A 13,150-nucleotide genomic window follows, 5' to 3' on the forward strand; every position below is an offset into this window, starting at 1 on the left:
TTATTATCAATATTTAAAACAGTTGAGTAAATTGTTTCAGGATTCTTTGATAAAAAGAAAGATCCAAAGATCAACATTTATCTAAAACATTTTAGATAAAAAAACATTATACACTATACCATTCAAAAGTCAATACTTTTATTTAGCAGGGATGCTTTAAAATCAAAAGTGATGATAAAGAAGTTAATAATGTTACAAAAGATTTCTATTTCAGATAAATTCATTGAAGAAACCTGAAAAAAATTATACTGTCACGGGTGCGTGCAGGAGTTGACGAGACGGACGACAGGAATAACAAAATACAATATATTTAATATAAATCTTCGACTGGAACAAGTCAGGATCATCACACACATCTATTCACACAAAAGGACCGACAAAGGACAGAACTCAAACACATGCTTATAAAGACAGACTAATTACGGGGACACAGGTGATACAGATGACAAGGACTAAACCAAAGCAGACAGATTAACGGGGGAAGACAATGGGAGAAACCAAATACATGACATGACTAAGACATAAACTGACAGAACTGTAACATTACGCCCCCCTCCGGAAAGGCGCGTCCTCGCGCCGTAGAAAAAACGAAAAAACGAGAGGGGCGGAAAACCAGGAAAACAGAGTCAATGAGGGCGGGGGCTTCGGCGGAGGACGCAACCCCGGAAGGGGGACAAAAACAAGAGTCCATGTGACAAAAAAGACAGTCCAAGGGGGCGACGACGGTGGGGGGAGCCAGGGAAGACACAGGAGGGACCTGAAGCAGGAGAGCAGGACCCAGATCGCAGCCAGGATGACGGCCCACGGAGGAGCCGACGGAGGGAGGAGCCATGGTGGAGGAAAGACCGCCGACTCCGTGGGGCCGACCGACAGAGGCAGAGCAGCTGGCAGAGGAACCCGAGGCGGAGATGGAGAGCCGAAGATCCAGGGCGACACCGCGGATCCGGAGGGCCAAGGCGGAACGGGCTCTGGCGGCCGAGGCGGAGGCGGAGTCCCGGAGATCCGCGGCGGAGCCGGAGCGACAGAGGATGGAGGCTGTGCCCGCAGGAAGGAGGAGTCCCAAGGAGCCGGTGGGACGGCGTGACGAGGCGTAGCCGGAGGAGCAGAGTCCTGAGGATCCGATGGGGTGACGACTGACCAGGGCGGAGCCGGAAAGACGATGGAGCCCGGTGGAGCTGGTGGACCGACGGGCGACGGTGGAGAGGAGGGCGCTGAGAGCTGTGGTGGAGCCGCAGGGTCGGAGGACCGAGGTGGAGGTCTGGATTCGGAGGCTGGAGGCGGAGCTGAGGGAACCTCCAGCCTTGCCACCGAAGTGAGCAGGCATCCCTGCGGCGAGCCCACTGCAGAGATGGTGGGCTGAGGGTGAGCAAGGAGACTGACTGCTGACTTGGGGAACTTAGGACGGCTGGGCGGAACCAGCGGGGACTCAGGGCGGCTGGGCGGAGCCAGCGGGGACTCAGGGCGGCTGGGCGGAACCAGGCAGATTCGGACAGATGAGGGCGGGTGGGAGGGAAGTCAATGCGGGTCAGTGGCTCAGAGAAAAAGTCTATTAAATCCGGCGTGTCAATATCCACAGTCTCAGAAACAAAGTCAATTAGTTTATATTCCATAACTTCAGCAACGAAGTCAATTAAGTCCCCAGAGATATCCAGCTCACCCCCAGCGGAGTTGCAGTGGGCAGGGCTCTCCATTTCCCTCCCTAGCTCCACGTCGCAATCCACCGTCAGAGATGTAGAATCCGACTCACGCACCTGATCAGCCGGAGAGGACTCTGGCTCTGTCGCTCGCGGCTCTAGTCCTGCATCCGCGGTGCGCTCGGGTTCCCGCTCTGCATGTCGGGGCGATGGTTGGCTGCTCTCTGGGTTGTGAGCGGGGCTGACGTCCTCCTCGATGAAATCGACAGTCCAGGAAGATCCATTGGACGCCAGCACCCACTCGACGAATCCGGCAAAGCTCTCTCGAGGACCCTCCCCGGACAGCTGCATCTTGATGTGGTCATTAAGTCCGTGGTGGAAGAACGTGCACAAGCAGCTGTCCGGGTAGTGAGTTGATGGAACGAGGAACAGAAAGTCTCTGGTGTGGTCCTCGAGAGAGCGTCTCCCCTGCTTCAGGAGAATGATGGCAACGTTGGGGTCATCCATGAGGAAAAAATATAAAACAAACACTGATACAAAAACGAAAAATAAACGCAGGGAAAGACGCCAGGTACACTTTTGTTGGTCGGTCCTTATGTCACGGGTGCGTGCAGGAGTTGACGAGACGGACGACAGGAATAACAAAATACAATATATTTAATATAAATCTTCGACTGGAACAAGGCAGGAACAAGTCAGGATCATCACACACATCTATTCACACAAAAGGACCGACAAAGGACAGAACTCAAACACATGCTTATAAAGACAGACTAATTACGGGGACACAGGTGATACAGATGACAAGGACTAAACCAAAGCAGACAGATTAACGGGGGAAGACAATGGGAGAAACCAAATACATGACATGACTAAGACATAAACTGACAGAACTGTAACATATACTCTGCGGTTTTCAACATAATAATAAATGTTTTTTGAGCAGCAAATCAGAATATTAGAATGATCTCTGAAGGATTTCTAGAGTAATGATGCTAAAAATTCAGCTTTGAAATCACAAGAATAAATTACATTGTAAAATATATTCAAATAGTTATTTGAAATAGTAACAATATTTTAATTTTTTACTGTTTTTGCTGCACTTTGGATTAAAAAAATACAGGCTTGGTGAGCAGAAGAGACTTTTGACTAGTAGTGCAGTTAACTAATGTTAACCAATGAACCTTATTTTAAAGTGTTATCATATTTTAATATTCAAGGATTCAAGGATTCTTTATTGTCATACCAGCACACTTCCATGTTATGATACGAAATTAGGACCCAGGTCCCGGATTAAGCCGCATGAATTACGAAATGATATAAATATGAATATATATATATAAGAAAAAAAGATATGCATATTCCTAAGTACAAATAAGAGCAGTCAGACAAGATATATATAGAGCTGTAAAGATTAATTGCACATTTATACATTTCACTTATGGAATTATAAATTCTATTGCACCATTAGTTATATATTACACTACAAGAACAAAATATACAGAGTTATATATGCATGTATATCACTTGTATATTATATATTGCACTTGGGTTAGCAGCCTTGTGTATAAAGTGAGTAAAGTGAGAGGGCCTATAGAGCACAGCTGGAGTTCAGCAGTCTAACTGCCTCAGGGTAGAAGCTGTTTTTAAGCCTGGTGGTCTTGCTCCGAAGGCTCCTCAGCCTTCTGCCTGAAGGAAGGGGTTGGAATAAGGCATGTGCTGGGTGTGTAATGTCTTTTATGATGCGGAGGGCTCTTCCTCTGCATTGTGTGGTGTACAGTTCAGAAATAGAGGGAAGCCTGCTCCCCACTGACCTCTGTGCAGCCTTGACTACCCTCTGCAGCGCTTTCCTCTCAGCTACAGTACTATTTCCATACCACACAGTGATGTTAGAGCTGATGATGCTCTCTACCGCTCCTCGATAGAAACTTTTCAGTACCAGGCTCCCAAGCCCAGCTCGTTTTAGCTTCCTGAGGAAGTAGAGGCACTGATGGGCCTTTTTGATCAGCCCCGAGGTGTTGACACGCCAAGTTAAGTCCTGGGCTATATAAACGCCCAGGTACTTAAAGCTGGGAACCACTTCCACAGCAGCTCCGTCGATATGTAGGGGAAGCAGAGTTTGCTTGTTCTTCCTAAAATCCACCACCATCTCTTTAGTCTTTTTTACATTGATGCAGAGGTTATTTTCTCTACACCACTGAACAAGTTGTTCCACCTCCTCTCTGTAGTAGGATTCATTGTTGTCAACGATGCATCCCACTACTGCTATGTCGTCTGCGAACTTGACTATATGACAGTTGGAGTGTCTCGCCTTGCAGTCATACGTCAGCAGGGTAAACAGGAGGGGGCTCAGCACTTAACCTTGAGGCGAGCCAGTGCTGAGTGTGATGGAGGAGGAGATGGTGTTATGGATCTTGACAGTTTGAGATCTATTGGTCAGGAAGTCCAGAACCCAATTTCCCACTGTGGGACTTAGGCCAAGGGAGGAAAGCTTCAAGACTAATGTCAGTGGAGAGATGGTATTAAACGCAGAAGAGAAGTCCAGGAAGAGCAGGCGGACACAAGAGTTCTTTTTCTCCAGGTGTGTAAGGGCTGTATGGACCACTGAAGAAATGGCATCATCCACGGAGCGATTCTTCTTGTAAGCGTACTGATAAGGGTCCACAGTGGCATCGATGGAGTCTTTGATGTGGGTCATGACCAACCTCTCGAAGCACTTCATGACTACCGGCGTTAAGGCTATAGGTCGATAGTGTCATGATCGGGGCTGTGGGTTTTCCCTCAGCCACCTGAGGTCGCTGTTTGCACTGCACTCCTCTGATTCATCACGTCTGTTTTGTCATTAACACTGATTCACACACAGCTGTTCACTATCTGGACTCTGTATAAGAACACTCACACTTCATTCCGTTTTCAGGTCTGCATTGTCTTCTGTCTCATGTGTTATTTTGTGTTCCTGATATTCCTGACCGTGTTCTTGATTTTGTTATTTTGTGTTTCAGTCTATGTTCAGTTTGTGCCGTGTTGGCCTTTTGTCTTGGTTTGTTTATTTGTTTTATTAAAACACCTTTCTCCCTGCATTTGGACCCAGACCCTTATTCCTACCGTGACAGAATGCAGACCTCCACATTGGGTCCAGCGGGGGAGATGTCATTTGAGGCGGCGTCGGTCGCTCGGTTTGAGACCATCTACGCCTGTTTGGCAGCTATGGATGCCCTTAATGCTGAGGCGGCGCGGACACGCCCCTACTTTATGGCGAGGACGGAGGCGTTTTTTCGACGAAGGGCGTCTGCTCACTCTGTGCCTGATGCGGTGGTGACCGCTCTCGCTGTTCCTTTGGCGGCGGTGACCGCTCTGGCTGTTCCTGATGCGGCGGTGACCGCTCTCGCTGTTCCTGAGGCGGCGGCGACCGCTCTTGCTGTTCCTGATGCGGTGGCGACCGCTCTCTCTGTTCCGGATGCGGCGGTGACCGCTCTCTCTGTTCCGGACGCGGCGGTGACCGCTCTATCTGTTCCGGACGCGGCGGTGACCGCGCTCTCTGTTCCGGACGCGGCGTTGACCGCTCTCTCTGTTCCGGACGCGGCGGTGACCGCTCTCTCTGTTCCGGACGCGGCGGTGACCGCTCTCTCTGTTCCTGACGAGGCGGTGACCGCGCTCTCTGTTCCGGACGCGGCGGTGACCGCTCTCTCTGTTCCGGACGCGGCGGTGACCGCTCTATCTGTTCCGGACGCGGCGGTGACCGCGCTCTCTGTTCCGGACGCGGCGGTGACCGCGCTCTCTGTTCCGGACGCGGCGTTGACCGCTCTCTCTGTTCCGGACGCGGCGGTGACCGCTCTCTCTGTTCCTGACGAGGCGGTGACCGCGCTCTCTGTTCCGGACGCGGCGGTGACCGCGCTCTCTGTTCCGGACGCGGCGGTGACCGCGCTCTCTGTTCCGGACGCGGCGGTGACCGCGCTCTCTGTTCCGGACGCGGCGGTGACCGCGCTCTCTGTTCCGGACGCGCCGTTGACCGCTCTCTCTGTTCCTGACGAGGCGGTGACCGCGCTCTCTGTTCCGGACGAGGCGGTGACTGCTCTCTCTGTTCCTGACGAGGCGGTGACTGCTCTCTCTGTTCCTGACGAGGCGGTGACCGCTCTCTCTGTTCTGGACGCGGCGGTGACCTCGCTCTCTGTTCCGGACGCGGCGGTGACCGCGCTCTCTGTTCCGGACGCGGCGGTAACCACGCTCTCTGTTCCGGACGCGGCGGTGACCGCGCTCTCTGTTCCGGACGCGGCGGTGACCGCGCTCTCTGTTCCTGACGCGGCGGTGACCGCTGACGTTCCTCTAGCGGCGAGGCAAGCTCGCGTTCCTCTGACGGTGGTGCCCGCGGACATTCCTCTGGCGGCGAGGCCAGTTCACGTTCCTCTGACTGCGGTGCCCGTGGACGTTCCACTGGTGGCGAGGCCAGCTCACGTTCCTCTGGCGGCGAGACCAGCTCACGTTCCACTGGCTGCGGTGCCCGCGGACGTTCCACTGGCGGCGAGGCCAGCTCACGTTCCACTGGCGGCGAGGCCAGCTCACGTTCCTCTGGCGGCGGTGTCCGCTCACGTTCCTCCGCTGCACGGGCCTGGCCCGCCATCCCTCCCCCTGATGCACCTTCCACCGTTCCTCCTCCCTCCAGAATTTTTGTTTTGGGAACGTCTGGTAGCCGTTCCCTAGAGAGGGGGTACTGTCATGATCGGGGCTGTGGGTTTTCCCTCAGCCACCTGAGGTCGCTGTTTGCACTGCACTCCTCTGATTCATCACGTCTGTTTTGTCATTAACACTGATTCACACACAGCTGTTCACTATCTGGACTCTGTATAAGAACACTCACACTTCATTCCGTTTTCAGGTCTGCATTGTCTTCTGTCTCATGTGTTATTTTGTGTTCCTGATATTCCTGACCGTGTTCTTGATTTTGTTATTTTGTGTTTCAGTCTATGTTCAGTTTGTGCCGTGTTGGCCTTTTGTCTTGGTTTGTTTATTTGTTTTATTAAAACACCTTTCTCCCTGCATTTGGACCCAGACCCTTATTCCTACCGTGACAGATAGTCATTCAGACATGTCACTGTAATTTATTAAGGGAGCCATTACCCATTTATTGGAAATAGAAATCTTTTGAAATTTTATAAATGTTATTACTGTAACATTTGATTGATTTAATGCATCCCTGCTGAATGAAAGTATTAATTTCTTTAATAAAAATACTGACAAACTTTAATTTTATTATTTTATTTATTTTGTATTTTTTATTTCACTAATAAATCACAGTAAAAAAATCATACAAATTATTGCTATATTATAACCATATATACTATATTATAGATTTTTCTTTCTAAACTGTTCACTTTATGGTTACTGAAAGAGGTTTAATGAGTAAAATCAAGTTTTTCCCCAAATAATTCAGCCATAACTGGATGTATTGCACATAAACAAGCCTTCAGCGAAAAAAAAGTCATTTTGTATCATTATAAAAGTAAATTATCATTATTTTCATGCAGATGCACTCCTGTATAAATTCACCCAAATCTTTCTACAATGATTACTTTTTTCCAAATAGAGTGATACAAATCATCTGGCAAAAATTCCTTTATTTAGCGACCTGAAAAAATGTCTTGAGTTGATTAATAACATAAAATAGAGATAAAAAAGTAGCATTATTGTACGTTTTCTTCTTAATATCTGTTTTAATGATGAATATATTTGGATTGATATATTTTTCCCGGAGGATGCAAAAATTAATTAAGATGTTCTATCTAAAATGAGAACAGGAGGTCCACTTAGGGCATGACTGACTGCTGAAATGAACACAATTTCATTAGCCCAGGGCAGTTGTGATTACATGTGTACATCTGTGCTGTCTCTTCCACAAATCAGTGAACGGCATAAATGCTGGTAATTATCTGCAGCGAGGCATGCTGCACTAATGCGGTATCTGTATGTACAACGCTCACTGAGTCTTTTTTTGTTTTTGTTTTTTGCTCTAGGTGTGACTACAGTGCTAACAATGACCACTCTGAGTATCAGCGCTCGAAACTCTTTACCAAAGGTGGCCTACGCCACAGCCATGGACTGGTTCATCGCTGTGTGCTACGCGTTTGTTTTCTCTGCTCTCATCGAGTTTGCCACAGTAAACTACTTCACCAAGCGCGGCTGGGCATGGGATGGCAAGAGCATTGTCAATGATAAGGTAACCATGACGACACAGACCGGGCTTTGATTTTGGAGTGGAGCACATCTGGTAGCTTTGATTATTGTCATTGGGAAGAGGAGTTATTTAAATGAGGGAACCCAACTGTTAATTCAGTACAGTTAAAGGAAAAATTCAGGCAAAAATTACGATTTGCTGAAAATGTACTTATCCTCAGATGAGGCTATCCAAGATGTAGATGAGTGTGTTTTTTCAACAGAACAGATTTGGAGAAATTTAGCATTACATCTTTTGCTCACCAATGGTTCCACTGCAGTGAATGGGTGCCGTCAGAATGAGAGTCCAACAGCTCATAAAAACATCACAGTAAATAATAGTAATACAATGAGTAATAAATAATATTACAAAAAATAGTCCATAAGTATTTAGAAGCATTTCTGCTTGTAAATAATGTTTGATCTGTGTATTTTTCTTGATTTACACAACTTTTTCACTAGAGAAAGCAATGTTATGGACAGAGAACTGATATTTTAACTGGAAGCAATTGTTTGAAGGTAAAAACATTTTAATGATGAATTTGTTTATTACAAACAAACAGCTTTTCGCTTCACAAGACATTAATTGATGGACTGGAGTGTGTGGATTACTTGTGGATTATTTTGATGTTTTTATCAGCTGTTGGATCCACTGATGAGCAAGTGATGTAACGCTAAAACGCTAAAACCAGACAGTTACCATGTTTAGGTAAGAAACAGCTTCACAAACAGTCTTTTCAACTACCCAGTATTATTTCTGTCTTTTATCCTAGTCATTCATGTTATTACAGAAAGACTGGGATTAAAGGTCATAGTTTGGATAGAGTGGGGAAGATAATTATTTGGTCCCCCGCTGATTTTGTATGTTTGCCCACTGACAAAGAAATGATCAGTCTATAATTTTAATGGTAGGTTTATTTGAACAGTGAGAGACAGAATAACAAAAAAATCCCAAAAATATGCATTTCAAAAAAGTTATAAATTGATTTGCACAAAACACAACTTAGTACTTGGTGACAAAACCCTTGTTGGCAATCACAGAGGTCAGATGTTTCCTGTAGTTGGCCACTAGGTTTGTAGACATCTCAGGAAGGATTTTGTGCCACTCCACAGCCGTAGTCCGCTGTGCTGTTCATTATGGGATGAGGACAAGTATTTGTTGACAGTTAGCGCTTTAGCAACATAGCCCCATGACAGCTCACGGACAAAGCTGTGAGGAGGTGCGGAGCCTCATAAATTTGGTCTGATGATCATATAGGTCCCAACTTTCGAAGACTCACAAGAACATCACAATCTTTCTCATTGTTTAAGGGGCCGTTCACATGTTGCCCATAAAAACGCGTGGAAAACGCTAGGCACGCCGCTTTCTCTTTCTTTCCAAACTGCTCTATAGCTTGCGCTCCAGTGGCGTCTGCCGTTGCTAAGCAACCGTGACCTGCGCTCTCCATAAATACGCGAAAGTTTCTGAAAAGTTGAGATGTTTTTATCTCGATGCAGCGCGTTCGCGAATGGAAAAAATATAATTCTCTATTATAGATCAGTGGTTCAATGACACGATCTGGCCAACGAGTGATGTGGATGTTGTCACATGACTGCATTTTGGTTCGTTTCAACTGGTTCGGACCAGAGCAATCAGTGTGGTGTGAAAAGGACCCAAAACGGCAGAAAAATGCTACAATGTATCATTTGTTGTCCTTGGTCCGGACCAAATGAACCGAACCACAGATGTGAAAGCACCCTAAGGTTTCGAGGCTGACGTTTGGCAACTCAAACCTTCAGCTCCCTCCACAGATTTTCTATGGGATTAAGATCTGGAGATTGGCTAGGCCACACCAGGACCTTAATGTGCTTCTTCTTGAGCTACTCCTTTGTTGCCTTGGTCGCGTGTTTTGGCTCATTGTCATACTGAAATACCCATCCACAACCCATTTTCAATGAGGGAAGCAGGTTCTCACCCAAGATTTGACAGTAAATGGCCCTGTCCATCGTCCCTTTGATGCGGTGCAGTTTCCTGTCCCCTTAGCAGAAAAACACCCGCAAAGCATAATGTTTCCACCTCCATGTTTGACGGTGGGGATGGTGTTCTTGGGGTCATAGGCAGCATTCCTCCTCTTCCAAACACGGCGAGTTGATGCCAAAGAGCTTGATTTTGGTCTAATCTGACCACAACATTGAGATGTTAATTGGGCCTGTACATGTGCTTTCTTGAGCAGGGGGACCTTGCGGGCGCTGCAGGATTTCAGTCCTTCACGGCGTAGTGTGTTGCCAATTGTATTCTTGGTGAGTAAGGTCCCAGCTGCCTTGAGATCATTGACAAGATCCTCCTGCGTAGTTCTGACATAGTTCTGGGCTGATTCCTCACCGTTCTCATGATCATTGAAACTCCACGAGGTGAGATCTTGCATGGAGCCCCAGACCGAGGGAGATTGACAGTTATTTTGCCTTTCTTTCATTTGCACCAACTGTTGTCAACTTCTCACCAAGCTGCTTGGTAATGGTCTTATAGCCCATTCCAGCCTTGTGTAGGTCTACAGTCTTGTCCCTAAAATCCTTGGAAAGCTCTGTCGTCTTGGCCATGGTGGAGAGTTTGGAATCTGATTGATTGATTGCTTCTGTAGACAGGTGTCTTTTATACAGGAAAAAGGGTGAGATTATGAGCACTCCCTTTAAGAGAGTGCGCCTAATCTCAGCTCAATACCTGTATAAAAGACACTTTGGAGCCAGAAATCTTGCTGATTGATAGGGGATCAAATACTTATTTCCCTCATTAAAATGCAAATCAATTTATAACTTTTCTAACATGCACTTTTCTGGATTTTTTTGTTGTTATTCTGTCTCTCACTGTTAAAATAAACCTACCAATAAATAATAGACTGATCATTTCTTTGTCACTGGGCTAACATACAAAATCAGCAGGGGGTCAAAGAATTATTTTCCCCACTGTATAAACATTGATGTCTATGGTATAGAGCAAGTCATCTTTTGAAAGTAACTGGCGCTTTAAATAATATTTTTGTGGATTGCATTGTTTGATCACTAGGTTGCAACTAATAACTGTTAAAAAATGTATTTGTCACTGAATCATTAATTCAAGAGATTCTGTCAAAAATGCTGATTTATCCAGTAATGAAACAAGTGAAGTATTGAGTCATTGAATCATTCATTCAAACTTTTTCATAATTTTAAAATTAAAAATTGGTGTACTAAATATATTTTAAATACATCTATTACAGTTAATGAAACACTTTTAAATAGACTGCAGTAATTAATATTATTTATTAGGCTGCATTGTCTGGAAGTTGCATTTTTAGGTTTGCATATGTCAAGGATGTCTTATTTAAGAAAAGTAACCATGATAAATTGGCACTTTTTTGCTTGTGAGGTGTAAAATATAGTAATTTCTTTCTTACTTTGCAATCTAACGGTTACTTTTCTTAAATGAGACCGCCTCGATGATGAATGCGACCAACAAATGTGTCCTCCAGCAGCCTCCGATACAAAACGGAGCTACTGTGTCTCTTTTTAAATGACATAAAATTAATATAAAATAAAACTTAAAGGAATATTTCACCCAAAACTGAAAATTCTGTCATTAATTACTCACCTTCATGTCGTTCCAAACCCGTAAGACCTTCGTTTATCTACGGAAAAAAAATTAACATATTTCTGATGAAATCCGAGAGCTTTCTGACCCTGCATTGACAGCAACATAACTGGCACGTTCAAGACCCAGAAAGGTAGTGAGGATATTGATAAAATAATCCATGTGACATCAGTGAAACTGTAATTTGGTACTCCCGTGAATGCATTTCAGTGACTGACAGGGATGAGAAGAAATTGTTGAATATAGTTGTTATTTTTGTTTTCTTTGCACACAAAAAGTATTGTTGTATTCAACATATCGAATGAACCACTGATGTCACATGGACTATTTTAATGACCTTCTTACTATCTTTGTGGGTTATAAATCTTTCAGTTGTGTTGCATCAAAATTTCATCAAAAATATCTTTTGTGTACAAAAGATGAAAGGTCTTGCAACATGAGTAATTAATGACAGAATTGAATTTTTTAGTGAACCAACATTTTAACATGTAGCACTGTGTTAACCATTTTTTTCTGACTTCAGAAAAAGGAGACTTCCGTTATTAAGAAGAACAACGCATATGCAGTTGCTGTGGCAAACTACGCGCCCCACATTGCGAAGGACTCAGCTCTGCCCACCGTCTCTAAGAGCGCCACACCGGAGCCCAGTAAAGTTCAGCCAGTGGCTAAAGAGACACTGAAGACCTTCAACAGCGTCAGCAAGATTGACCGTATGTCCCGCATAATCTTTCCAGTGCTTTTCGGCAGTTTTAACCTGGTTTATTGGGCCACGTATCTCAACAGAGAGCCTGTTATTAAAAACATGGTGCCCTCCCAGTAAGCCATTAGCTATTGCACATACAATCATTCCTCTATACTACAAAATTATAATAGCAGTTTTTGTACAAATTCTCTACTGTACTTTTGACGTTTCTGTATCGCAGCTTTCAGAAATGAACACTTGTTACAGCCTTGTTACAACCTTAGCACTGCCAGGACAATTTAAAAAGCAGTATAATTTAACAGGATGAATTAACTTATTCCCACAGCTTTATTTTTGTATGTCGTTATGTGATTTCTGAGTGTTTAACTGATTTTTCCTTGACTTTTTTATGCAGTGTTTACTGGCATTTTCATACAGACCTCTGTTTTTTATTTTTTTATTTACATACATTTGTCTAATATATAGTATATTTATAAAATATCAACCTCCATTTAAACGAAGTGTTTATGTCTGTGTCAGTATTTTGGCTAAATTATGAATTAAGCTCACAGGTATTGTGCATAAATGCCATACTGTTTAAAATGAAAGCGCATATTAATGTAATAGCTGTGTTTTGTTATAACTGCACTACAGTATCTGTAAGACAGATCACTGCACCTTTATTGACTGATGTAGCATTTCAAGTCAAATTAAATATGGCACTTTATTTTCTTGCATCAAAGTTGATTGCATATTAGCTTTCAGGCACATCACGCGCCTGTGCATCTAATTCTCAGCCATAAGCAATGCATCATCAATGAAAGCACGCACCCACACATGGTTTAAAGGTAAATTGTTTGAAGCACCACAATGTTTCGTATTGTTGTGGACACTTTGATCCATGAGCACAGTCTCAAGTGGAATTAGCACTGCATTTGAGCCAATGCTGTTTCTTTGCTTCATAGTGAATGGAAAAAGCTGCTGAGATTTTCCCAAATAGTTTGGGCAGATTTACATTTTTAA

General features: G+C 44.7%; 1 protein-coding gene across 1 annotated transcript in view; it reads left to right on the top strand.

The window, feature by feature from the left end:
- Nucleotides 1-12,854, top strand: part of gabra2a (gamma-aminobutyric acid type A receptor subunit alpha2a) — a 29,678-nt gene extending 16,824 nt beyond the window's left edge. The window contains exons 9-10 of the mRNA XM_073835096.1: nucleotides 7,643-7,845; nucleotides 11,969-12,854. Of these exons, the coding sequence (XP_073691197.1) occupies nucleotides 7,643-7,845; nucleotides 11,969-12,265 (500 nt within the window). The 3' untranslated portion in view covers nucleotides 12,266-12,854. The remainder of the gene's footprint in view (nucleotides 1-7,642; nucleotides 7,846-11,968) is intronic.
- Nucleotides 12,855-13,150: the final 296 nt, after the last annotated feature.

The sequence above is a fragment of the Garra rufa genome, chromosome 2, assembly GCF_049309525.1.
Source record: "Garra rufa chromosome 2, GarRuf1.0, whole genome shotgun sequence".
NCBI classification, from domain to species: domain Eukaryota; kingdom Metazoa; phylum Chordata; class Actinopteri; order Cypriniformes; family Cyprinidae; genus Garra; species Garra rufa.